The sequence below is a fragment of the Orussus abietinus genome, unplaced genomic scaffold (assembly GCF_000612105.2).
Source record: "Orussus abietinus isolate OABI.00-Male unplaced genomic scaffold, Oabi_2.0 scaffold15, whole genome shotgun sequence".
NCBI classification, from domain to species: Eukaryota; Metazoa; Arthropoda; class Insecta; order Hymenoptera; family Orussidae; genus Orussus; species Orussus abietinus.
In genome coordinates this window covers 332784-360182 of record NW_019396010.1, presented here as the reverse complement: position 1 = coordinate 360182, position 27399 = coordinate 332784, and the positions used below count along the sequence as shown (strand labels likewise).

The 27399-nt window shown below is 50.7% G+C and overlaps 4 protein-coding genes across 8 annotated transcripts in view; 3 read left to right on the top strand and 1 right to left on the bottom strand.

The window, feature by feature from the left end:
- Nucleotides 1-27212, bottom strand: part of LOC105696402 (protein sprint) — a 70724-nt gene extending 43512 nt beyond the window's left edge. For 2 of the 5 annotated variants that reach the window (XM_023434474.1, XM_023434475.1), the window contains exons 1-3: nucleotides 27005-27211; nucleotides 8126-8275; nucleotides 2158-2231 (exon numbers count right to left, since the gene is read on the bottom strand). In XM_023434474.1, the coding sequence (XP_023290242.1) occupies nucleotides 2158-2231; nucleotides 8126-8206 (155 nt within the window). In that variant the 5' untranslated portion in view covers nucleotides 8207-8275; nucleotides 27005-27211. Of the gene's footprint in view, nucleotides 1-2157; nucleotides 2232-8125; nucleotides 8276-8356; nucleotides 8550-11101; nucleotides 11360-12386; nucleotides 12445-27004 lie in introns of those variants that run through there. The other 3 variants (XM_023434472.1, XM_023434471.1, XM_023434470.1) reach the window with 3 other exon arrangements.
- LOC105696407 (general odorant-binding protein 72) lies at nucleotides 14198-15496 on the top strand. The gene is made up of 5 exons (XM_012418837.2): nucleotides 14198-14374; nucleotides 14437-14515; nucleotides 14597-14685; nucleotides 14758-14869; nucleotides 15091-15496. Exons 1-5 carry the CDS (start codon nucleotides 14225-14227, stop codon nucleotides 15174-15176), a joined length of 516 nt encoding a protein of 171 aa, XP_012274260.1. The 5' UTR covers nucleotides 14198-14224; the 3' UTR covers nucleotides 15177-15496.
- LOC105696408 (general odorant-binding protein 83a) lies at nucleotides 16109-17545 on the top strand. The gene is made up of 6 exons (XM_012418838.2): nucleotides 16109-16302; nucleotides 16388-16466; nucleotides 16549-16637; nucleotides 16759-16870; nucleotides 16966-17033; nucleotides 17118-17545. The coding sequence occupies exons 1-6, from the start codon at nucleotides 16225-16227 to the stop codon at nucleotides 17133-17135; spliced, it is 444 nt and encodes a 147-aa protein (XP_012274261.1). The 5' UTR covers nucleotides 16109-16224; the 3' UTR covers nucleotides 17136-17545.
- LOC105696409 (general odorant-binding protein 56h) lies at nucleotides 19386-20898 on the top strand. Its single transcript, XM_012418839.1, has 5 exons — nucleotides 19386-19508; nucleotides 19626-19707; nucleotides 19812-19897; nucleotides 20306-20423; nucleotides 20590-20898. The coding sequence occupies exons 1-5, from the start codon at nucleotides 19464-19466 to the stop codon at nucleotides 20694-20696; spliced, it is 438 nt and encodes a 145-aa protein (XP_012274262.1). The 5' UTR covers nucleotides 19386-19463; the 3' UTR covers nucleotides 20697-20898.
- Nucleotides 27213-27399: the final 187 nt, after the last annotated feature.

Below are 27399 nucleotides of genomic sequence, written 5' to 3'. Positions count from 1 at the left end.
ACCCCCCAAAGGGGGTCTTAGTTCTCGAGTGGTTCTCAATGGCTTCTGCACCCCGAACTTTGCGTAGAGATATAAATGCTCCCATGGAAGTGCGCCTATGGTCGGATGAATGGAATTCGAAGGCGCATACTTTCGGGGCGGCGTTTCCGGAATATCTCCGACCTCGAGCCACCCCGGGACCATATCGACCAACCCCCCAGGGAGCGAAGTCCTCCCCGGAGGATTCGAGAGCGTCTCGAAGCGATCGATAGATGCAAAGTCGGAGAAAGTGAGGGTGGAGGCCGAAGGGGGTGGCTCCGTGAGGGATGAATTCTTGCCACTCAACGTCGCGGGATAACTTCATCGACGGATTTGTAATTTCGCCCCCTCCTCCCGACATATTTTCATTGGGATCCGACCAACCCCTTTATCGTCGCAACGCGTTTCATTTAAATATTCTTTAATGTGGGATAGCGGAAATCCTAGGGAGGAGTCCTCATTTTAATGGTCGCCACCTCCACCCCAGAGGCTAAGAGAGGAAAATTAAGGGCGCGCGACCTACCTCACCGCCCCTCCCTGCCGGGGGGCAAAACATAATTTTCCTGTTTGTATTTCCCGCGAACCTCGGTATAAAGGAGCAGCCCGGGGAGACCCACCCCCTCGAGCACCCCTCTTTGTCGTGTCTCCGTGACGAAAATGAAATTTACATTTTTTCCCCAGGATTTCTTCTATTCCCCCTGCTTTTCGGAGGGGTGAAGGGACGGAAACGATGGCACCCCTGATCCCACGTTTTACCAGGCCCGATATTTTTGTTTATGAAATTCGCAACCCCTCGTGCTGCCACCCCTTCTTCTCGCAAGAGGGACACTCGCCCTTCCCCGAAATTTCCACTTTTTCGAAATGAACGGCGGAAAAGTGCACCGCATATTTTTTTTCGAATATTCATCGTTAGTAAAAAAAAAATGTCTTAAGCACCGGAGAACCGTGCCGCATCTCTGGGACGAAGCACCAAGGAGGTCGTGGAAAATTAGCATGACACCCGGGAAAATGACCCGATTCGAGGCACATGCCCGGAATTAGCCGGCCGATATTATGCATAATCGTCCCGGGTCGTCAGCTGACGGTCGTTTCTCGCGCCTAATAGGCTCCGGCCCTCGTCGTCGGCCTTAATGTAATTCAACGACCAACGAAGGTACTGCCTGAGTACCACAATTACGAGGTGTACAACCTCGCCCTGGCCATCTCGAAGCGCCCCCTCCTTCCTTGCCAACCCACCCCCTTCGTAAAATATAATCGCGCCATTAAAAAAATTTTAATTTAAAAAACCTCGTTTAAATGAATAGCGAACCCGCTCAGATTTTACGGTATTCCGATGAGAAGAAATTAATGTCAAACGATTTATAAAGGGGGCTCGAAAATTTGCGCGACTTGATCGCGCTCGACCACCACTCGCTCCCATCGCCGGATCCGCCGGAACCTAAGCTATTCCCGATTTTCCATTGAAATTCAATGTCCTTTCAAGGAAACCTCGTCCATCTTCTCCGATGAATGCGGAGGACGTTAAATCTTGCGGGTTTAACCCTACCCCGGGTGCAAGTGCGATGTGCGTGTACGACCGAGTGCACGGATGTGTACGGGGGTGTTAACACAATTTAAAAGGACAAATTAAACGATGCTCCGATTTTATAATAAAGTGAAACTGAGCAACTAATAATTCATATTTTAATATCCCCCTCTTTTTTCTACGCGTATCGTATACGTGCATACAGACGTTTCGCACGTACTGTACATCGTGCAGCACCTCCGTTATTGTACTCGCATATTGCACTCCACCATAGATCAACCGAGTCTTACGATATGGAAATGGCGCAGCGGGGCGCCGTTTCCGCGATAAATTACGGAAATTAATAATCGCGTTCCCGGCTCTAGGTGCGAGGGTGTCATCGCGATTAGAATCGGCGATCATCGGATCCAGGACCTCTCTCGCTTTCCCCGGCGCTTTCTCCCAGGACTACGTACAGAGGGATCGAAAGTGACGTGACCTGGGTCAATAAATCGGTCCGTGCTTCCCCCAGGCAGGTCTTCGATCGATTTAATTTTTCAAACGTCGTTAATCGACGATTAATTACGCTAATGCCGCCTTTTCATTGCATATGAAGTGATTGGCAAAAAACTCACCGCTCGTATGCTTCAGGAGTGGTGCAGAGCTCGCTCAGCATGCAATCCAAATCCGTGGCAAGGGAATTGAGGAGCTGCAAAATAATACGAGAACACGTGAAAAGATACGTTAACAAATTGCACGTATTTTGATAACTAATCATTTTCCAACTTGTGCACAAAATATTGAAGTTATCGCGCGGGGAGCAGCATGCCGTTGCAGTGCTCGATGACGTTAAATCGGTAAATCAATAAATCTATAAATCAGCAAATTAGTCAATCAGTAAACGGACCAATCTGCGTACGCGAGCACACGACGGCCGCGTGTCCGAATATTTACACAAAATCCTGCATCCCGCAGCCCGGAAAATCCGCACGGCAGGCCGTCAAATATTGAACCTCCCGAAGACACCGGATGAAGTTTCGAAAACGCGTACTCGCGTTCTCTCCCCTGGTTCCTCGTTACCGGTGTGTTTAATTTTCAAAATCAGCCCCCCGGGGAAAATTGCTCTCGGCGAGCCCAAGAAAAATCCCATCGCCCTCTTGTAGGCATTTCCCGAATAAGGGAAAAAAGAAAATTCTGGGCAGATTGAAAATGTGAAACGGAAAAAATTTCAGAGCAAACGGGGTACGTGAAATCCGGATTTCAAGTTTGTACAAGGTACAGGGAGGGATCCCTAACCAAGTCCTGTACTTTCTATCCTGAAAAGGATCCTGCCACCAGGAACCATTTGACACGGGATGCGCAGTGCGTACCTACGCATTCGCAGGCAATTTCGGATGCAGGGCTCGCGCGCTCAATTTACATTCGGGGCCTGCAGTGGCGATCGCTTCGATTCGCGACTTACGGCCCGTGCATGCAGACTTCCGGGTGTCGGGGGTAAAAAATTCAGAGCGTTTCGCGGTCCACGGGGTCCGCGATCGATCCTTTCGCGTCACGCTCGAGCGGGGATAAAGGCGTGTGCAAGGCTCGGCGAGGTAATGCCCCGGCGATTCCTGACCACGGTCTCGAATTTCGATTTCGATTTCGATTCCGATTTTTCCCCCGGCTCGACCGACCGTCTCGGCCCATATAAACGATTCAAAAGGTCCCCCAAAAGATATCCTCGAGATTCACCCAAGTCTCCCCTAATCGACCACCTCCCCAATGGCGCCATTAATTAGACAATTAATTACCGGAGTTTCTAGGCCCCGTTCCGTGTCACGAGATCTCGCCACTGGTTAATTAAACGAGGCCGGTGGATTTCCGAAATTTCCCTCGAATTATCTTAACGAGATATCACACGTATACGCGCCTGAGCGTGTGGGGCCATAGTGAGTCACGCATGCGCGCGGCGGAGCGGAACGCTCGTCCGGTCGGAACGTTCCCGCTCGGGACTGGTTCGGGATCGCTGGGGACTGGTCCGAATCGGTCACCCGTTACTTGGGCACGCGCTGGGCCCGGAATGAAATTTTTTTTCAATGGGATCTCTCCCCACCTCCCGCCAAATCATACGTCCAAGTAACGAAGCGCGTCTCCGATGCGTATCGCCGGATCGATAAGGCGCCGCTTCGTCCCGATATTATCATATAAACGAGCTGCAATTCTTTCGGTCGATCTTCGGTGCCTCGAGAAATGAGAAATAAATATCGAAAGACATTTTCTATCGCGACCTCAAAAATGACCATCTCTTTAGCTGATCACACCCGGTCGCGGTCGTCGCGTCCGCGATTGATTCCCGCATCCTGGGGCCACATAGATTTTTCGGAGTTTTATTTATTTATTTATTTTTTTTTTTTTTTCTTTAACAAGGGAATGGAAAAAGAAACGGAGGACAAAGCTCCTCGAGGAGGTCGCGCCGAGATCGGCGAGCAGCCGGCGTGCTCGAATTAAAATGGTCCACTGAAACTCATTCCGCGAATTAAACGGATTAGACCCAATCAGCACTTGCCGTTGGTCCGCCGCGAGATAGTGGCCCCATGGTGTATGGGGTGTCTCGGAAAATCCCGGTCCAGGACAAGGTACGACAAATTCGGGAACTCACGTTCGTCCTGTAACTCCGAATCGATCACCGGTTACGATCGACCGAGACCGATGACATCGTCGCTGGGCGGTCACCCACTCGCATAAAAAGCCACCATCGAGACCGCTGTTCCACACTTTTTCTTTATTATCCACGAAACACTTTGGGAACACTCCGCGATCGTTGCTGGCCCAGACTGGCGAGATATTCTCTAGCGACCCGGTCCTATCACCTAGGACTAACGACTGCAACAACGACCATTACACTCTCTGTACGGGAGAACGCAACGAGGCTCGCAATAATTCCCTCCCATTAGCGGCACGCGCCCGTTTGTCACCCTATGCCGACTTTATGGCGACTCCGTGCCGACAAGAGGGCAACACGTGGCCTCTAAGAAATCGCCGAAAAAAAAAAAAAAAAGAAAAATTAATAACCCCTCGGCGACAAATTCACCAGCACCCAACCGACCCGATAACGACCCGACTCCCAATTCCCTTAAGAAATGGAAAAAAAATTCTACGTCCTCCGGTGTTTCCTATTTATTTCTTAAAAACTGGCGTTACACCGTAACGAGGATTTCTCGGCGACTCGGGTCCGGGATCTCCCGCGTCCCGAGATATGAAAAAAATAATGTCGAGCAAGGGCCCCACGTGTACGATCGACGTGCGTCGCCGACAAAAGTCGTTTGTCCACTGGGCCGGTATCTCGACTGTAAACGGCAGCTCTTGGGGAAGGAAGGCGTCGTAGCGATATAGACAACGATCTACAGGGTGTCGTAAATCGACCGATAGGGAATGGGAAATAAATCGCCGGAGCGGGATATAGGTATATCCGTGATAAAGGAATGGAAAAATTTCATTGGGCAATTGTTCACTAATTATCTCTCGCCTTTGGGCGTCGATTAAAATATGTCCCTCCGGGGAATACGATTCTCCGAAATTTTGAACCACCCCTTATACGGCCACAGCTGTGCAGCGACCGCGCGTTACGCATCGGAAGCGCACCTATATGCACGAACAATGCACACGCACCTCGCGACTGGTATGGGTCTCGGTGCGCGCGTATGCGTGGGGACTTACGTGGCCTGTGTACTACACGAGGAAGCCGGCGATAAGGAAATGTGAGGAAGATGATAACGAAAGGTGCAGCCGGGAGTGCTTGACTTCCCAGGGAAGACTGACTTATCAACAAAAACGCGGTTTCCTAGTTCGGAGATATAACTATTAAAAAAGAGAGGAAAATAAAAAAATCAGACGGATAACCAGGTTAGAGAATAGATTTAAAAAAAATTTTCTAAGAGGGAAATTTATCTTCCAGGTGGTACCCTCCTCACTTCCGGACTCGACGTAGAGCGAATCGATACGCAGGGCGTCCAATTGCTATAGCAACTTCCAGGGAAAACACGAAATGTCGCGAGCCTCGCAGGTGATGGGCTCGATAAGCGACCTATCGATCGCGCGACATCGATTAGGCCCTCCCGGTGATAAGGGGGAAAGGGGCTGCCTCGCCGTTGAATCGGGGCTCCGATAAGAGGAGTCGGGAAGTTCAGTCGAGAAATTAAATCGAGTGGAATGAAACGGCGGTCCGGGTAATTCGGCGATAAGATGGCGACGGAGAACGTGGCATAAAGGATTGACAAAACCGTCAGGATAAAAAAAAAAAAGGGAGTCGAGGACCCGTAAGCGGGAAGGAATGCGAGGAGCGATTCCGCGAAAAGGTCACTTCCGGCCTGCTCGCAGACATCCGGTAGTCTCGGTTTCCGCGACGACAGCCTGGGAACGAGCCGAGAAGCCCGAGAGCCAGGTCGGGGCGATTTCCGCCTTAATTTGCCGCCAACCTCTCGAAACCGCGAAATCCGCACTTTTAACCGGAGGAAACGGAATAAAAAAAAAAAATAACTGGCAAAAAAATGCATTCTCCGGATGAAGATCGATACCGTCGACGTCGGCTCATCTAAACGCACTTTGGAGAATCCTCTCGACATGCAAATTGGGTTTGATCAATTCCCGCTTACCGTTCAATTTTTAATGCGGTCTTATGCACATTTACGTAAAGCGGAGAGAGAGAGAGAGGAGGGAAGGAGATTCGTCCCCCTCGTCGCCAGGAACGAAAAGGTGGAGGCGTATCTAAGGGAAAAGAGAGAATTCCTCCCCGCCGATTTCCATTCTCATTTCCGATTCCGCCAGACAGATGCTTCTTCCAGCAAACTCGGAGGAAGCTGCCGGGTAGGCAGCATCCGACAGGAGCATCCTCTCTCGCCTCTCCGCGAGAGTTATCTCGCGGTAGAGAGGAGATCTCTGCTTTTCCGGATTGCATAAACGCAATCACGGAAGCGGATGCAACCCCTCGGAACAAGGAATCGCGTCTAACGACCCCTCCCCCCGCTTCCGATTTAAATAAAATGTGTAACCTTAATTTATCGTCTCAAGGGATGATTTTAGAAGTTTCGCCTTCTCGGCTCATCCGGCCAATGATATCGCCGGCACGTTCTCTTTAAGATAAAGGGCCGCCTTTAAAGCCGCACCGCCGCTATCCGGAGGAAAGCCGAAAATCGCGCGGCAACTTAACCTTAACTCCACCCAGAGGCGTCGTACATCTGCCGGGAGGACTTTTAGCACCGTGCTAACCTTCCGCGAGCACGGGAGAATAATTTACCGACGTTTTAGGTCGATTGGAAAGTGACGAGAGAATTTACCGCGACCGGCCCTTAAGGTCGTGACGAATTAGCGAAAGCGGTCGCGCCGAAGTAAGTTAAAAAAGCTCCCTGGGCGTTTAATTTACGAAATTCGAGAGCCCGGGCAGGGACCAAAGGGTTGGCGAGGCCAAAGGGTCGGAAATCGATCGTCAGGGAAGTTTCGCAGCGGGGGGCACCGGAAGTTCTCCAAGGGACAAGGGGCAGACCGTTCTCCAGGACGACGGGGCCTCGCGAAACTCTCCGGCATTATACGTACGGCCATGAATCACGTTTTCGAAAACGCCAGGCGCCCCGACAACCCCGGAAATGAGAGTTAGCCCAGCACGGTACATTAATCCCGACTCGGAGAGGATGTTTCGCCTCCTGTTTCCCGAGGGTAATGAAGACTGCACCTCCCGCGAGTTCCTATCCCGGAGTTCATATTTATTCCAGGCTCCCCGTTAAATCTCGCGTTCCCATAAATGCCGGGAGCGTTCGCAGGTCTTAACCTTTGCCTTCAAAAAATTTTTTCTAGCATTTAGAACCTCGTTTCTTGGGAGGAACGAGGGCTGCACCCGGTGCGACCCAAAATCCAATAAATGGGAGCAATGTATACGAACCGCGGCTGCGAGTGCTCCTTGGCAAAAGTAATTCCCTCGTGTGGGTTAACGTGCACCTCGAGCGAGCGCGAACAAAAACCGAGTTTTTTTGCCGAGGCGGAAGGAATAAAGCAATTTGCATTGCCCGGTGAAAAGCGGGATAAATTGGCAAGGACCGCGACGAGTGGAGGGAGCACGAAACTGCACCGAGTCCGGGCGATTCGCGCACGCTCCGATAATCAAAGCCACGGGGGCGGTGATAATAATAAAGTGCAGCACCGGGGGGTGGAAAGTTTTCGAATACCACGAGGGGTAGGAAGACGGGAGCCCGCTCTGTCTTTTACATCTCCTTTACATCCCTCAGATCTCCTACACCCCGAGTTCCTCCGAGCCTTCTCTCCCTCTTAACGAGTCCCAAGGATGCGACATGTACAGGGGATGATAAATCTCGTCTTTATTCGGGTGCATTTTTTTATTCCCGTGCACCGGAGAAAAATTAATTCCCCACCTCGAGATTAATTAAAAAAATCACGCGTTACCCTTTGCCGGGAGAAAAATTGTTGGTCGCGAATTTTGACGTTTAATATTCAATGTCCCTATTTATGGCGCATCCCTTATCAGCCATCGAGGGGAATTTCGCGGCGATCCACGTAAACCAATTTTGCGCCGTTAATGGCGAACCCGAGGCCGCAAAAAGCATCGAGGCGACTTACCAGCAAGTAACTCGAGGCGTTGCTACCGATCGATTCCCTCTTCCTGGGGGACCCGAAGTCCCGGTGAATCAGGGACGTCATCCTCTCATAATCGACTCCTCGTCTCTCGGTTCACCTCACGGACGACACGTCGCCGGCCATCGGCGTCACCTGTAAAGAAAATGCCCCGTGATAGCGGCAAAGTGCCATCCCCCTGATAACCCGGGGTGCCTCAAAGCGACGAGGTCTTACCCAATTACTCGATTACCGAATCGTCCCCTCTCCTTCGATCGTTTCCCCGATAATTTTCCCAGCAATTTCCCCGATAATCGCGCGCCAAAACGTAGCGGGCCAGGAAGCCCTGGGAAACCTTCGCTTTAACTTCAAAGAGCCGGAATTACTTTCGAGCGATTACCATTTTTACGAATCTTGAAGTCCCTGCGCACTTTTTTAAACCAACGAAAATATATTTAGAATCACTCGTGAAGAATTTATTTAAGATCACTCTCGATTTTTCCGTACCAACCGCGCGGGGATCGAGGGGACGGAGTAATTCGGGTTTACCGGCAGCGTACTGGTTTTTAGTAAATGAAAACTCGTAGGTTAAGACCAAGGGAAGAGGTTTCGAGGCCGCGTCCTTCCCGCGACTGGCGGAGAGGAGCGAAGCCGAGAGAAGGCACACGCGCGCTCTAATGGCGAACAGGAAGTCGCGTTCCCGGGGAACAATGGCCGCGGGATAATAATGGGCGCAGGAAGAACACGGGCAATCCGCGGGAAACGGGAAAGTGACTCTCGGTGGGCTGGGAAAGAAAAAGAGAAAAAAAAAACAGAAAAAGAAGAAGACAGGGGGACGGAACCGCCGACCCCGCGGGAAGGGGTGGAAAAGCAGCCCCCGCGACAATGGCCGTTTAGGCGAACTTCCGCTGGGAAATTCTCCCCGAGAGGCTCGAGGACCTTATTAAATATTAAATGCTCCGACGTGTTCGGAACAAGTGGCCTCCGGTTTTTGGGGGGCGAAGAACGGGGAGACGAGGAGGACGTAACGATTTAACATGACCCGGGGTTGCTCGAGGTTTTCCGAATTCCAAGGGGGTGAGTCTTGAACTTTTCGGTCTACCTCGCCCCCTGAATCTCACGTAGGATGGAAATCGCAGGCGTCCTCGCGATGCTTTTATCAGCTCGAGAAAATCCACTATCGAGGCACCCCTCGACTCCACCCCTATTTCCTCGGTGCGCGGCTCCGAAATTCGCAGGGAACGCAGATGATGAATCGCGCGAGAACCGGCCCGCGGCGTATCGGGGTTACCATCCCTTAGCTCCCGTGCAGGGGACGTATTTCTCGTGACCGCCCCTGTACGCGGGGGTGGATTGAATTTACTGGAGGCCCTTCGGTCCCGGGGGCGGAATCCGCGAGTCGGGGTATTAAGCGCACGGTTACGGGAATAATGACCCGTGCTTCTTTCTTTCCTCTCCGGCCCCCGAACAAACCCCCACCGGAACTCTCGTTAAGGGTAGTCCAGGATACCCCCCGTCCCCGGAAGTGGAAAATCTCGCATTCTCCCTTAACAAGGTGTCTCCCGCCTGGGTGACGTCCCCCTGACCTGTCCGCTACTCCCAAAAAAAAATTCTAAAGTTCTCAACGACGACTTGTCGGTCACCAAAAAAATCGAAAAAATTATCCCAAGTATCTCAGGAAGAAAATCGAGCGACCCTCCCGCAATCCAAGTATACCGCTCGAAGGGGTTGAATTCCGAGGCCGGATCGTGCGGTGGGGTGAACTTTAATCGGAAGTACGGTTAAGCCCGTTACCGCCTAACAACCTCCAGAGGGTGGCCACCCCCGACCCCCCGTGGACCGCGGCGAAATTGAGACACGTATTCCCGCGCAATGGAGTTTCTTGCGTGGAAAAGTGAATTTGTAGGTTTAGAGAGAGAAAGCCGAGGGTGGTCCTCGAGGGCTTCGAGGGTGGAACCAGGGTTAGTCATACCGCAACCCCCGGACGTGCCTTCCACGTCGACGCGTCCAAATTTGGGAGTCAAAGCGGCCGCGCCGCCGAAAATACATCCAAAGGGCGGGATCCCGATAACGAATGCAATATAATGCAATATAATGCAATATGACGGAATAAAAGGACGCATCCGGGAGATAAGCGCGAGTATGCACGCCCCTGCACCCACGGTATTAATTTCCCGGAGGGAGAAATTGTCCGGGAATTATTTAAAAAGAAAATAGGAATAAATTAGTTTTCCCGGCCCAAAGGAAAAATAAATAAAAGTCCAGGTGAGCGAATTCTTGGATTTTAGTTGAATTTCAATTTCCATGCTTCCCGAGTAGCCGCGGCGCAGCGGAAGCGAGAACGGAAGATGAAAGCCGGGCGTAACGAAGGCAATAAAAGAGAGACTCGACGGTGAAGGGGTAAGAACGTGGAGGGGCGTGTAGGCACGGCTTTGCATACATGACTTCACGTATACGTAGGCCAGGCAATGCGCATAAATCATATTTTTGACCAGCGCATGACTCCCTTGATTCCATCGTAACCGCAGGAACGATTCGACGGAGGTCGTCCCTCCCCCGGGAGAAATTAGCATCCCCGGGAATTAATGCGACATCACGCGCTACGCGTGCATAAATAGACGCGAGATATATGCGTGTATACGTATACATCCGCGTACATATATTTCTTTACGCGTGTACACTGGGTATGAATTTCACGCGGAAACCGTAAATTTGCCCGGGGATTTCGGGGGCACAAAGGGAGAGGAGTGCCGGGCCAATAACGACCCAACTTGAGAGGGTCCTTGGAATCCTCGTTAAACGACCCCCGATTTCGGATTTACAAGTCGCAAACGAATGGTTACGACGCCCCGAGTGGCACCCCGAGGATACCTTGGAATTTTTCATCGGCATCGCAAGGAAAATTTCCAAGTTACCCGTGGAGCCAAAGGGAAAAGAATAAATTCCAAAAATTCGCTAATTTCATTTTTCCTCTGAACATACCTTGATATTTCCCGGCGTCCGGGAAAGGCCGAGAAGTGGCCATGAAAGGGAAAATAAGCTGCAGAGGGCCACTCGCCACTTTCCCGAAAGAGGGAAGTACGCCCATAGACGGCCATATTGGGCGATTTCAACTACAGGGCTACAAGTTGGTCGGAGGGAAAAGGAATTCACAATGTCAATTTCCACGATGAGACTATTCGTCTCGGGAAGTGGGTGGAAGAGAGGGGAAGAAGGAGGAAAAGGAGGAAATACACTTTGGAGAGAGAGTTCGCCCACCGACGAGAAATCCCCGGGAGAGCCACTCGCACGAATGCGCGGACGAGAGAGACGAAAGCAGCATGCTTTTTTTCCCGAGACCCTGTCCTCTTTTTCTTGGCTCCCCCTTCCGTCTCTCTCCCTCCTCTGGTCGCTTCGATAATCCGCGGAAGTGAAACGTCGCCTTAAAATCCAATGGCGGACATACTCGGAAGGGCTGCCTCCCTTTCATGGGAATCCTCTGCAGAGGAGGTGCAGGTTGACGGAAATGTTACACAAATTTGCGAAAGAAAAATGTCGACGAGAAATATCGGGGAGGGAAATTAATTGAGTTGCTGCAAGGAAATCATTTGGTGGAGTAGTAAGAGTATATGGAAAATGATGGACAGAGCGAAGGGAATACATTTCCAGCGAGGGAGAAAAAGGGAAAAAAAGTGTCGCCCACGTTCCGTCGAGCTCGTTTGACTCGACTGATGGATACGCACGGAGGAATACAAAAGTTTTCGTCCCGGCAAGCCGAATGAACCCGTCGCCTCGCGAAAATGGTAAATGGGCTCCATAACTCGGTCGGCGAGAGAAAAAAAGGGAGGACGCAATTCCCCGGTTGACAAGGAAATTACCGGGGCGAGAGCTGCGTGGGCACGACCCCCTAGGAGTATTTACTTTCCGAGAAAAAAGAAGACGAAAAAATGAAGAAGGATCGAAAGAAATCGCGCTCGCGATATTTTTTCCGCCTTTCCTCCTCCCTTTTTGCGGTGCCGCCTCGCCGAGGGCCGCTCAAAGGAAACGGCGACTCCACTTCATTTCCGGCCCCCCTTTTTCCCGGCTTTGCGAAACTCTTTCCGGACTTCCCAAAGGGGAGAAAGTTTCGACGAGTCGCGCGTTTCGGCGCATTGCGCGATCCGGAGGGACATTGCATCAAGTACTCGGCGCGGGAACGCACAAAGAGCGCACTTCGAGTTTTCCGACAAACTCGTCGCGGCGTCGCCGTATCCCGAGACTAGAAGAATCGATAACCGCGACTGTTTACTTGTTTTTTTTAATACGAGAGCCGACAGAGATATTCAAAACATTCGCGACCCAAACACCCAGCTAAACGCGCACGAGATACGCGACAAAGCGATGAGTAATCCGAACTCGCCGAGCTCCGGGGAGATACTAGAGCAACGCGTACGGTGTTACGCACAATTAACGCGACCGACGAGCCGCCGAACCAATCAAAGAGCGCGTACGCACCCGCTGGGGCCTTCATTGATAAACCCGAGGTAGCGATTGGCTCGAGAAATGACGAATCTCGTCTCTGACCGTATCGAAGGGACTGATTAAATCGTTGAAAAAATTTCAAACGATCCGTCACTTACCGAGATAAAGAGCCACGTTAATTCCTTAAGATAAGGGAACCACTCCTTTTCATAAAATCAACGTTCCGCTAATTAACGAAAAGACTAATAAAATGCACGACTATAAGTAAGGAATTTTTTTCTATCTTTCAAAACGGCGCAAAAAATTCTTTCCGAAATAGATCCGCCTTTTCTACAGTCAACGTGGAATTAGTTCGCACTCGTTGGCAATCGGTCAAAGGTTCGCGTTGGTCCAGCTTCTCGAAAGCTTTTGCCTGGCCAAAAGTCGGGAAGTTCGGGGACCGATGGTGAATCACCCTGGCAAAATATACAGGTCATTAGGGACGACACGCGTGCACGCATGCACGTGGTGCCACGCGAGAGCGTGTGCACGCCGAGCGTGCCGGCGCGGAGAGGCGCCCGAAACGTTTATTAATAATTCGAAACCAGTCCGGAACCTCCTGACTGGTTTCCCCCGTCGCGTTTCCTCCGTCCCGGAGCGGAAGTTCCATCGACTCGCCTTGCTTCTATTATCCATTCCTATTTATTTATTGATTTTTCCGGTAACAAAATCACGGCCCCGATCGCCCTGGGAGAGGTTTTAAACCATGGGAATTATTCTCCGGTTTGCTTCGAAAGGTCCATCTCTCCCGTCTACAGGAAAAGTGCCCATCCAGGAAACGCCGAGGCAGGATAAGGGAACAGGAGACGGGAACTCTTATCATCCGTTTCCGGCGCGATTGTCTCGTCTTCGTCAAGCCAGGAGATTCGACGTTGCCGTTCCTAGAGGTCGAACGAAATACCTCGACTCGGGATATTAATCGATAAAAAGAAAATACGCAATAATATTCATATTTCAAAAACGAGACAAGACCAAACTCCCCGATACAACAAAGAAAGAAAAAATAATGAAAATGCGAGAATTTCATACAAACGGAAATAAAAATGAAATTGCCCGAAGTGGGTGAAAAAGCTCCTCGTTCCAATCTCGACGTCGAAAGGTCGCAATTTCAGGAGACATAAAACCACCCTCCGCCCTTTAATTCATCCCCGTGGTTCCCGTTATTGCCACGTATAAATTTGTCGCGGTTCCCTTATTTTATTACGAAGCAATAATATCAGAGCGGCCGGAAGACATTAAGGAGTCCGTATTATTTCCCGGTGCTCCTTTTTTAACGATAGCGGGGCTCCATTGTATCGTCTCATCGGGATCAATCAATGTCCCGTGGGAGTAATTCAGCGATCTCGGGCCAGCCTTTAATCGCATCTTTCGGCCGAGATCGCTGCCCGATCACAGTAATCGGGAGCGTAATTCGACGAGTGACCGGTCATTTCCGATTATCCGTGGTTGCGCAAGTCGGGGATTGTCACGTTATACCCGAAGAGCATGAATTTCCAGGCGATGGCTGGAATCACCTGCCACAAAGTGTAGTGCTCGAAGTTGGCTAATTGGGAGACTAACGAGAGTATATAAGACAGGACCGGCCTGCGAGGAATCAGTATCGCGGCCTAGAAGTAACGAAACTCGATGAATCGATTTTTGCCTGCCACCGAAGGAGTCCGAAAAGGGACCATGAACGATCCTTCCGAAAAGCGCACCCCGAAGAGGATGTCGAAGACTCCCCTGCTGCTATCGACCTTGTTCCTGCTTCTCCTCGCCATTGACCAAACGAACGGCGTAAGTGGCATCGAGGAAAGCATTAAACGTAAAGAATTGCAATTTGCAAGTGAACCTTACAGGCGATGACCACCGAGCAAATGCAAACGGCTGCCAAGGGGTTCCGGAGGACCTGCCAGGGGAAAATCAGCGTGGACACCGGTGAGATAATAAAATATTAAATTCCATTTCTTTTTAATATCACGAGGTGGACATTTTCGAGTAACGAGACTCCCCGAACAGCCCTCCTGGACGGCATGTCTAAGGGCGAATTTCCTGAGGACAGGAATCTGCAGTGCTACATAAAATGCGTCATGAATTTACTCCGTACGGTGAGTACGAATCGAAGAGGTGAATAAAAATTCAGAGTTAATTAAACGCGATATTTTTTTATCCCCATAAAGATGCGAGGCAACAAAGTAGACGCCGACATGCTGGTCAAGCAGGTCGAGATAATGATGCCAGTCGAACGACAAGACGCGATGAAGCAAGTGATCCACACCTGTGCGGGGACCCGTGAGTGCAAAATTAATAACTCGACGAAATGATAATATCTCATTAAAATAGAGTCGGGAAGATTTCGTTCCCTCCTCGTCCTCGAAGGATGAGTACCCAATTAATTCTGCGGTATCACCTGGAAGGATTGAAATCCGATTTAAATCCTCGATGGAACATTCTCCGGATTTCAATCTTTATCGGGTGGTCAGAATTTTCCAAAATCTCTTTTCTTTTCCCAGCCGAGGCCGAAGACGCCTGCGTGACGGCATTCCGGTTCCTGAAGTGCACCTGGGACATCGACCCGGCCAACTTTTTCTTCCCCTGAAGAAGACCCCGAAGAGGCCCTTTGCTCCAGCTCGAGGACGAAGTGCGAGGCTTACGTGCGATTAGAAACAAGCACCGAGACAATTTGCGTTTCGGAGTTCAGAGGGCAAGATACGCGGGGAATTACGGAGAAGGCGAGCAAAGGGGTGATTTCGTGGGGGAGCAAAAGAAATAGTACTTCGAGTAACCGAGAGCTTCTAAGCTCCTGTACCTCTCGGGGCAAGAGTAAGAGCGAACGGAGGCGAAAGTAAAAAACGAGGAGGCAGAAGAAAGAATAAACATGGAAGACGTTAGGTCGCCATTTGTCGAGCTCCCAGCCTAGACGTGCTATTTGTCCTTTCCGTTTCCTTAAAGAAGCCTCGATTTCCTTTTCCGCGGAGCGTCACGCGGCGTGCGAGCGATCTTGCGTAATGTAGCGATGACATTGCCGACAATTAAGGCGCGCCATTGATGAGAGTACGTAGGAAGACACCGGAACCCGAAGACGTCCCGACACGCCTCCCGGAGGTGGACTAATTCGCGACCTTTACCTCCAACCGACGAGAACAGGCAAAAAAAATGTAAAAAAAGGAGAATCCCTTCCCAAACGAATCTACAATGTCTAAAATCACCCAATCATATCTCCGGGGCTAATTGAATACTGGGGGCATTCCAAAAAAAATTTCTAAGTGTGAAAAATCGAAAATAAAATTCGCCTCGAACTGACGTTTCATACAAACCGGCGTTTATCTAGAGCTCGGATTTTCAATGTCCACAGTTATATAATCCCACGGATCGTATATTTACGAAGGAAAAAGGAAAATTGCCAGTTTTTCGTTCGCCAATTGCGACCGATCCGATAATTCAGGACTGATTGCCCTGCAATTAGGAAGTCGCGGTACACGTTACTCATTAATCGGGGGATCGTCTATAAGAGGAACGATCATTTCGGGAAGAACATTGTCGCGGAACGAATCGCCGAGTGCCAGGTGGATGGGAGAATATATTATACCGGAGGAACAAATTAAAAATAAAATTTAAACTAAGAAGTGCGTACCCAGAAGAGCAGGATGAGATCTCAAAACGCGTTCATGCCCTCGCTGGTGCTTATGTCAGTGTTCCTGGTCAGCCCCGAGATCGCCGAAAGCGTGAGTATCGAATCGAAGTCGTTCCAGTTCAATCATAAATAACCCACAGATCGATTATTCGATCTAATCGATCCTCTTTCAAAAGAGATTAACCGTGGCGCAACTCCGAACCACGGCGGTGCCCTTCCGTAAAAGCTGCATCAGGAAAGTGGGAACGACGGAAGGTAAGGATTAAATAAAGGAAAGAAAAATAATAAAAAGGAAATTCTGGGCAAATTCCGGAATTAAAACGTTCCTTTAAATCAGCGGCAGTACGAGCGGTGGAAAATGGTGACTTCTCGCAGGGTCATACCTTCCAGTGCTACTACAAGTGCGCCTTGGAAAAAATGAAGGCGGTGAGTGCGAACTCAACTCCTGAGAAATACGGAAACGCGAATTTCACCCCGAGGGTTTTTCTTTTCATAAATTAATTCTCCCGATCACCGACAACGACGAATTCTACGTTCTCGCCTACAGATAAAGCACAACAAATTGGACCCAGAGGAGGTGCATCGGCAAGTCGCCCTACTGGCCGTCGATGACGAGATCAAACCGCTGACCGCAATGGTCAACGACTGCTTCGCGAAAGGTAACTCCTGGGATCATCGACGACTAGATGCAGATATGCGCGATATCGATTTTAACGCCCTTAAATTTCCCTACATTTCGACCGATTCATTTTAGCATCCAGCGAGGATATCTGCGAGGCAGCCTGGCAGACCGCGCAATGTTGCTTCTCGACCATCAAGGAGGTAAAATCAGGACACCTCGGATAACAGAACCGTCGTAATCAGCGATCGGACATTTGTTTCTCATTTTTTCCCTTTAACCCGCAGTTGTGCCCGATCCCTTAAGATGACGAGCTCTAGGAATTTTCCGGGAATTTTCTGGAGAGCAGGTAGGCTTTTCGAGGATCACGGAAAATGAGCGAAAGGACACCTAGCGGATTCGGAGCTTATCCTGCCGACAAACTCGGCGAGGAGGAGGACGCAGTGTCACGTGCTTTGCATAACACCTTCGCAAACGCATCCCAGTAGGGGATCTCCCCCAGAAGCAGGAACCCCGTCGCGGTCGTGAACTTCCGATAGGACGTAGAACAGGTGCAGGAGAGCTTCCCGGGGTCCTGTGGGAACTCCACGTCTATCCCGGAAGCCCGATGGGATTCGAGGCAATAAAGCTCCCGAGCCCGAATCGATTGCCAGCCCCTCTACAGGTGCATCCTCGAAGGAGCCTCCTTTCCTCCAAACTGAATAAAAAAAAAAAAGAAAAAAAAACTCGCCCGGCAGAATTTCTTTAAATTCTTGAAAACCCTTGAAATCCCCGATTTTTTTTAATCCTTGAAAAAATTGATCGATCGGACGATGCACCGATAATTAGAAATGATCGATTCGGTGCGTTCGACGCAATGGTCGCGTTCGGTTGACCCGGGGCGCTCGCGAGGAAAACGACTTCCTCTGGGGAGGAAGAAAGCGTCGTCGAGTGGCACTCCTCGGAGCAATTAGGACGAATCGAATGGCCAGGTATGCCGGGTACGACGAGGTGCAGCTCCCCCGACACTTTCGCACTTTTACCGAGCCCCGTTCGCCATGCAACGGTGCGCATGGAAACCAACCCGAAATGGAGAGCCTTCTTCCGCGTATATTCATGTACCTTTTCCTAATTAAAAAAAAAACCGCGGAAAAAATCCCGCGTTGAAAACATCCTCTCTACCCGCTGTACATTAAATAAAGCCCACGATCTCGTTCCCGGTGTATATAAGGATGCCCCTTTACATAATCGCGATCGGCATCGTTTCGAAAAATGATCGCTCGTCTTTTCCGAATCTTGATAAGCGATTACGTGTCGCGGCAATTACGCCGCGGAAATGACCCTCATATTCCTTGGCTAGCGACGCATAAGATCCCGCGGAGAGTTCTAAACAAATTGCACATTCGAGGATCCGCGGAATGCCACCTCGCCTGCCTTATAATAATTTTTTTTCGTAGTACTTCGGGATAAATTCCGTTAAGCGCTTGATCGGCTCTTATCACAGATATTAAAAATCATGAAAGATCGTTAAAAATCGGGGGAATATTTTACGAGGCGGAAAGTGCGGTCTCTTTCGACTCCTAGAGCGAAGCGAGCGATCGCGGCCGAGTCATTGAAGTAATCAAGGCGAATCAACGAATCGTCCTCGAGTCGTTGCACAACTGCGCTCAAGACGTGCAAATAGTACCCCAGGAAGAATAAACCACTGCCCGGCGTTTATGTAACTGAAATCGACCCCTTCAGGGTTCAGGGCCCCAGGGATCAAACGGGGCGACTCGAGACGCGTCCCTCGCGATTTTCCTCTCCCCTCGCCCAGAAGACCGAAAAATCGTTTCCGATCGTCCTTCGGGAGTGTCACGTCCGCGTCGTCGAAATAATGGGATTCCGCGAAGAGCAATTGCGCCGTGGTTCCCCTTCTCCTTAATCCCCGTCCTTCGTTGAGGAAGAGATCCTATCTCCTCGTTACATCTCGTCATTTTTATTGAAAAAAAAAAAGAAACAGAAATCTTAAAAAAAAAATCCGACAATTCATAAATTCTTAATTTTCCTATCCGAGTACCGCGTGCACGCAAATCTCGCAAATGATCGGAGGGGAAAAAAAATATAACAATTAGAATGGCAAGATAATTACTACGGTGATAAGAAATAACGAGGAGCGCCATTTGGGACATTTACGATGTTTTAGAGAAATCATAAAAATCTTATTGAGATCTCGAGTTGCATAAGAGACGCGCCGGAAGGGAAATGGTATTATCAGATTATCTTATCGCACCCCCTGCGATTCAGGGTATCTTTAAGGGAAGGTGCGGCGCTCGATCCCGATCTTGACCCTGGTCAATCTCGGCAGGGTTGACCTCCGTAAAACGACGACTCGCGATCCAGATCCCGACGTGTCGATCGCGTATCTCGGGGCCTCGCTTCAGGTGCGATTTTTCCCTAATCACCGTCGAACTGACTTACGTAAACCAACAGATATCGATCTGCGACCGATTATCCGGGAGGCTCGCTTCCTGTCGTGCCGGGACTGGATGAGTCGAGCTGTCGGCGTGAGAATGCGACAGGATATAAATACGACACGAGCCGTGACGGACAGCCAGTGTTAAAAAATAATTCCCGTCGTCTCCACCTCGAAGAAGAAGAATTCGCCTCTCGAGATGAAGTACTTCCTCGTCCTAGCATGCGCCTTCCTCGCGGTCGCGGTAAGACCATATTCAAAGACAATTGCGTATCATGTCGCTCCCCCCAAAAAAAATTAAAAAATAATCGGTGAGAAGTGCTATACGTTTTATAAATATAAAAAAAAAAAATGGTTCCAGGTGGTGGCGTGCAACGAGGAGATGAAGAAGGCCATAAAGGAGGCCATTGAAACCTGCAGCCAGGAAATGGGCATAGCGAAAGGTAATTTTTCGGGACGTCCCGGTTATAGAGAGGGATATGAATTATATCGGAATTAAACATGAACTTTTCGAGCATACGTTAAACATGGGCACTTCTGTTTCCAGAGGATTTCAAGAAGATGAAGGAGGAACAGGTGGACCAAGAGAAGGTCGCCTGCTTCTCGGAGTGCATATTGGAGAAGCAGGGCTTGGTGAGCGTTACATTTTTTAATAACCGAGAGAATTAAAAATGAATTAAACCGTTTGGGAAGAACCCTAAACCGCAAAGCCGCATTTTTCCCAATCGGCTTCGAGTCCGTCGAACGTATGTAGAATCATTCGATCGATCGATTTCGAGCATGCCTAAGCCAGGCAACAATGGGTCTAATGACAAGTCGAGCGAAAGTCAAACATGTCTGGACGCATGTACTAATTCTCCCTTGCAATGCCGACACGTAATGCAAGGTGCATCGCCGATGCACCCTTCCACCCTTGCATCCCCTTGATCGACCTCGCGTGTTGCCACCAGACATACTTGACATTTGACAATTCGACGGGAAAAGTTGCAAGACATGGTTAGGGTAGAAAATGGGGCACTTAAACTATACGATGTGTTGCAGATAGAAAATGGCGAATTGAACAAGGAGAAGATCATGGAACATGCCGAACAGATAATAGAGAAGTTCCCGGAGAAGAGAGAAGAGTTCTTGAACAAAGTGAAGGAATTCATAGACGAGGGTAAGCGAGCGTAAAAAGCTAAACAAAGAAAAAAAGAGAAAACGGAACAAGTAGTGAAAATAATCCCAGGCAAGAATTAAAAGGGCTAAAAATTCGCAGCGTTACGTTATGATTCGTGATATCGTTACTACTAAATCCGAAGGTAACCATGATTTCATGATTCCAGGTCCCAAGGACACGGGGAAGTGTATGACAGGATTCGAGTTTCTCATGCACATGAAGAAGACGGCCCACGAATTGAAGTTCGACGAGGGACCCATGGATGATGAATGAAAAACGACGGCAGAATTTTTCTGGAGACCCCCTTTCCCCTACCTTCCGCTCGAAAATCGAGGCAAGTGCATGGAACGCGTTAAACCAAGCTTGTATTTCAAATTAATCACTAAGATAGAATAAATTCACGGCGAGGTTCCTTTCAAAAATTTGTCTCTCCTTTAAAAAGAAATTAATATTAAACGACATTGGATGATATGAAGTAACGTTTAGACGAATCCCCCCCTCCGGTGATTTTCCTTGCCCTTCGAGAAACGCTACGAAGATCGCTCAAAGGTTGGGAAAAATTCGCCGACCTCTTCGACACGAGATTAAGCGTAATGGCAAAATCCCAGGAAATCCTCCGATGGATTCGACGTCACCTTAAGGCGCGGCCGGGAAAGCTTAAGCCCGCCGACAACGGGGGAAGCTTCCGAGGGCCGGCGAGGTTCGCGAGGGTTATGAATAAACAAGCGACTTTTAACGCGGTATGCATTATTAAACGTCGTCGTGGGTTCCTCGAACGAGCCGGCTCCCCTTATAGCGCGAGCTTTGAGCCGCGTTCGCGTAAACGCTAACGCGAGTGCGAACCGCGAGGGAGAAAGGGAGAGAGGAGAACTCGCAAAGAAAGCGCGGACCCGACGATAAGAGGTGAAAGAGAGAGCATTTTTCCGCGGATGAACAATGACTACCCGGTTACCGAGAAAAATGACAAGCACGTAACCGCGATAAAGCCCCGGGAAAGAAGAAGAAAAAAAAACAGATCTTCCACGTGTACGTACACATATTTCTTTATCTATGCATTTTAACGTTCACCAAAGAACGGAGATGACCGATTGCATTACTCCCAGGGTAGAGATGGGTGCGGAAAATTAAGTCGAAGGCTCTAATATCGCAAAGTGCGTGCACGTCGAAAGCACTTAGTTGCAGGTAAGGAAGGAGGGGGTAAGCGGAAATTATCGCAAAGGCAACGCTAACAAAACGTGCTATATTATTTATCGGTCCTATCTTTCCCTTGGGTTTTATTGTAATTTCTGGATTTTTTTTACTACGGGAAAGTAATAAAAAAAAAATGTTGATAATTCCGGGGAAGAAGGGATACTCACGAGACCAGGTAATTTTGAGAAACGCGGTCGGATTTGAATTATTTCCTGGAGATTATTCCTCTTTTCGTTTCCGGCTGGAGTATCGGATGCTCCTTCAGGGTTCCCTTCTTGGCTTCTCGCTCGACCTGGCCCCGTCCTTCTTCGTCGCGCGATGAGTTCGAAATCGCGTTATCGCGACGTTACCCCTGTGCGGCGGTGTACTATTTAGTTCGAGAGGCTCGCCCGAAGTGACACGTAATTACGTTACGATAACTCGATCGAGTTATCCGCCTCTATAAGGGTTCCCGGCGGGGTGCACCGCCTAGTCCGCAGCGGCCAAACCGGAGCGGATCTCTCGCTCGTACGCCGAATGCAAACGCGCGAGCACGGAACTCGACTCGAATCACTAAGAGATGTCTATCAAAATCAACCGCGGGCCTAAATATTTCGCAAATAAATTCATAAAAAAAAATCTACGTACAGGGGAAATTCTATTTCACCGTATTCGATTCGATCCAAGCTAAAGCTTGGAAAAGAGGCGGAAAAGCTCGCCTCCGGGAGAATTTTCGACCCGACGTTTGGCGTAACCTCAACGCCCGCTTGGGACCCTCGCGGATCCTCGGTTATGTGCGGACTGCGGAATTCCGTGAGGAAATTAACATTGTTCGAATTCCGCACGGCCATTCCGTGGCCGCGGGGCAACAAGGCGATACGTCCCCTCGTTATTGCGCAGCCCGAGCCTCTGGGAGGGCCGGAAGCGTCTACCTATTTATTCCTTTCCCCTTTTTTTCCAAAAACACCGTCGACTCCGAAAAAACCGCAAACAATGAATCCAAAGGGGACCATCGGGGCAAATTTTTACGGGATAAATCCGCGTTATCGCTCGGACATTATCAAACGGCGTATTTCCATAGAATTCCGGGATACGGTAATTACGGTCCGGTAAATTCGGGGAGTTTGCTCGATCAACTGCCGTACGTAGAGCCCCCGGCTTTCCGGCGGGGACGAGCGCACTTGTGCGCGTGCACGCGACGTGCACGCGGTGCAGTATAGATTACCTGGGCACCCGGCGGAGCGGCGCGTAAATTGTACGGCGAGACGCGCCTATCGAACAAACTTCTCGTTTCCTGCACGGTCCTATATACCAAAAGCTTTGGAACTCGCATCCCTTGACTCTTCACCCCCTCCGGATGAACGGCTGCTCTCTTCCCGTAAACACGGAATTTCGCCTACTTCGCTCGATATAAATGAATTCGATACGATTAAATTTTAATTTATCGCACAACAGATGCACCTAAATAAACGATAAAGTGAATTTACCGTACGCGGACAAATTTACGTACACGGACGCGGGCTCGCGTATTCGGTCCCGGAGTCCCCTGCGAAACGACAGCTAATAAACCTAACTGCCATAAAGACACCCGGGGCAGCCGGTAATTCGCAAAGTTCCGGCCAACGACGATCGCGGCGAGTTTCGCGCCCGGCGATAATAATTCCGCCCCGCGAGGCGATTACGGGCGGCCGTAAAATTAAGAGGGCGTTATAGTGCACCCCCGAGGACGTCGTCGAAATTCCCGACGCCCCGGGTGAGTCCTCGCGAAACAAGTGCGCCTCGTTAATTACGCGTCCCGGGTAAATAACAAAATATCCGCGAACGACGTCCCCTAATTAATTAACCCGTTCCTAGCGATGCATCGTATATTTCTTTTTTTTACACGTTTCCTATTAACGTCTCGCGCAATTGGTTAACGTGCTTCGTTCGCGAGGAATTACGACGAAGAGACCTCAGCCGAGGTCCATGCCCCGTCCGGGTCCCTCCGGATCGATTTTGGGTGCGTGGACCACCGCAGACGACCCTTATGGAGCCCGTTGCCTCCACCTCGAATGGTTCGACCAGGCCCGACGACGAGGCCGCGATTTCCCTCCGGATGGGCCCGAATCGCCCCCCGGGTGCAGTGCCTCGCCCTCCTCGGGTATTTCCCTCTTCGATGAGTCACCCGGCGCGTATTTCTAGAGTCGAGTGCATCCTCCGCGAATCCCCGCTCCGATTGCCTTGGACAGTGGACGCGATCGATGCAGCGACGCGCAAGTGCGTTCCGAAGCGACGAGCCCGAGATTTTTCAAGAAACGCTAATATTTTCTCCCCCGAAATCGTCGTTCCGATAATTACCTCGATCGATGAATGGGATCGATGAGACTGAACGAGAGTGCATTAAAAATGTCCGAGGTGAAATTTCGGGGGCTGGGGTGATCGCCCTTGCAGCGGCGCCTCCAAGTTACAGCCCGACCGGCCACTTACTTTTATTACGCCAGTTTATCGCTTTATGATGCCCGGCCATTTTCCTAGGGACTTTTTCTCCCCTGAAACCGGGAGAACCCCCCCTCCCCTGGTCCTGGAAACGAAGGAGCGAATTTACGAATGCTGCGCCTCGATAAAGCCGCAGCAATTGATACGAATGCTTCTCCCTCGTGGGGGTCTTTAAACCGCAACGTAATCGATTAATTATCGGAACGACTTTTTCCACGCCCCCGGTACCCGTGTAAACCGAGAAACCCGCGACTTGCCCTTTCCGAAAAATAAAACGGAGAGAAAAAAAAAAAGAAGTTAAAAGCCACCGAAATTTATCGCCGCAGAGATTCCGGATATTGGTACTACCCTGAGATAAAAAAAAATTTCTCGAGCCAAAGGGGGAAATGTCTGACAAACCTAAATATAGATAAATAAATAATCGCAGCCTAAATCCGGATTGACGCAAGTTTCGCGTAATTGCCTCCGCGAAATCTCGGAGACGAGGCGACAAGGAGAGAAGCGAGACTCGGCCCGAAGAAGCTTGAGCGGTACTTTGAATAAAAGTAGGGGGGAAAAAAATGGGAGGAGCGAAAAAAGGTAAAAGGAAAAACAATCCCAAAGAAACTTCGCGGATACCCCCCGTACTTCTCTCACTGGGCAAAGTTCTTCCCCTTCTCCCTCTGTTCCCCGATCACTTCCAGTTAATTGCCCCATGGGGTACTGGCGAGCTTGAAAATTCTCGCGAGGGAAAAAAAAACAAAAAGAGGGGACGAGGACGCTCGAGAGGGGGAAGAGGAACGACAAGAGCCCCGCCCGGAGAAAAAAGGACCGATGGAAAAAGACGGAAACGCGGATAAAAGGGGAATCTCTCCCTTTCACGGAGACCCTCGAGAGAGAGGGTCCTCTCCTCGCGATTCCGCGCGCTCGCCTTATCGGCGCGTTTGTCGGAAACGCGGACAAAGAAGTCGATGATAAAATGCACGGAGCAAAGAATGCGAAAATTGCGAGGAAGGGAAAAAAGCGGGTGAAAAAAAAATGAGAAATCCACTCAAGGAGAGGCAAACGGTGCTCGAGTCGCGCGCAATCACTCTTGTCTCGCGTTTCCGCGGATAGCGGACGGGGAACCAGTCGTTACTCTTTTGGACGAGTCGAAGAACGGACGGAGAAGTTGAATAGAGAAGTCCCTCTCGATCGATCGGTCCGTCGAGCGAGTCCGGACCTCTCGGGGCGGCCGATCCGCGGAGAGCGAGCCTCTCCGCGAGCGGAGAAAGAGAGGACGGGAAAAGAACGAAATCGGCCGCGACCTCGACGCGCCCGGCCTTCCCTCGTCAATGGGCATTCCGCGGAGTCACGCACCCGCGCGGGATCGCTTCCGCAACTTCGGGAATTGTCCGCCGTAAACGCGGCACCGCGAGCTCGTTAAACGGGCAGGGATCCGACGGCACGACTCGTTAAACCTCGACGCCGCTCTATATCGCCCAGATAAGCGATCAACTCCCGGGAGAGGATTCCGGATCCTCTCTCGTAAACGAGATCGCGGTCCACGGCCAGCGAAGCCCTTCCCCGAGGTGCGCGTAACGAAATAGAAATCTTTCAACGATACGTTCCCGATGAAAAAAATTCGGAAAATTCAGGAGGCCTCGGGAAAACCTCGTACGTCCCATCCGGACTCATCGTCTGACACCCACGGCAGATTACGGTGTCTCCCTTCGCGATCGATTCCCCGGATCGCCGCCCGCGCCCCGCACTGCGGCCGTTCCGCGCGGCCCGTAGGCAGGGCCGCCCAGGTGCCGAGATACCCGAGAGCCAAATACGCGGCCGCGCCGCGAGCGTAGGTACCGATTTTTCCGCCGCGGCCGCCCACGCGTTTCCGCGGCGGAACGGGTTTTTACCCGAGCCCCGGCCGTTCACTTTGCGAAACGAGACGCGCGAGGCCGCGACCCGCGATTGCGCGATCGACGTTAGATCGATCCGATTCCCCTCGAAAAATCTCTAACGAGCTCGACTCGTCCAAAGACGCGCTCTCGAAATCTCTTCCTCCTTCGAGAAGAAAAATTCCTGGCCGACGACAGCGGCAAACATTGAGAAAGGAACAAAGGTTTATTATGGTTCCCACGACTGGTTGAATCGCTAGCTTCGGGGTTCGAGCTTAACCGAGTTAGGGAAGTCCTCGAGTAATAAATCGGGACTTCCGGCAGGAAGGGGGAGAACGAGATCCTCGGCCGAAGATGCCGATCGAGATGAGTCACGTCTTCGCGGAAGCGAGACGCGGGGCCGAATACGCGGCCGATCGATCGGCCGGATTCCGCGCGGGTGATCTTGAACCGCTTCTCTCTTTTTTCTCTCCTCGCCTACCGAAAAGGGGACCGCGGGGGCCGATTGCGAAAGGAGTAAACCGGTATTTCTCGAGAAAACGGCATTACAACGGCCGGAGGTAATGATTCATCGGAGATCACCGACGACGGATCCGGATGGCGGCTGGCGATCGAGTCTGCGCTAAACGACTTCATTTTCGCAGATACTCGGTGCCCAGATTTTATTACTTTATCGCGATGGGTATACTACCCCAAGAGCCTAGCTCCGCGTGGTCGGAATTATTAGAACTACTAGGGTAGGATAATAGGATAGGTACGCAATATTTTATTCTTCACTTATTCTACGCAATAAATCGTCGAAAAATCATCATTCCGGGGTCGGGTCTCCTTTTTTCGAATATGTCGATCGAGAGATTTTCCGCGTTTCGCGTAACGGCCGAAGCGCGGCGCGGCGTGCGGCCGATTCGCCGGTGGCAAAGTGCGAATCGGAGCGACAGGTGATAACGTTGGAATCGAGGTTCAATTTGGCACCAACGAGCAGGTAAGACTCGACCGGTTGAAAAGGACGCGCGACCCCAGCGCGACTATCACGTGCGACCGTCGCGCGCACATACGTGACGAATTCAAAGAGAAACTCACCGATCGGCGGACCTCGGCCTCCTTGGAGTCTCCCGGTGACAGCCGGACGAATCGACGTGAACCGGCCGACTCGCTGCACCTCGGGGACGAGCACTCGATGCACTTTGCGGCACTCTTGAGGAACACTCGCGTCGCGCACGCAGGAAACACCGGCACGCGGTACGACGGCGGAAATCGCAGAAAAATGTCGCGACGCGTCGTCACCTGTTGCACCAGAGAGAGAGACTGCCGAGCGGAGCGTCGCGCGACGGCGCCGGTGTCATCTGGCGGGCGTGGCGCGAACCTCTGGACCACCTGTGCGCGCGCACCACTCCTTGCACCATCTGTGAGCACGAAGAATAAGTTTGCTGTCAGTCTCGATTACCCTCGATTAAAAGCAGAAGTGATCGAAAGTG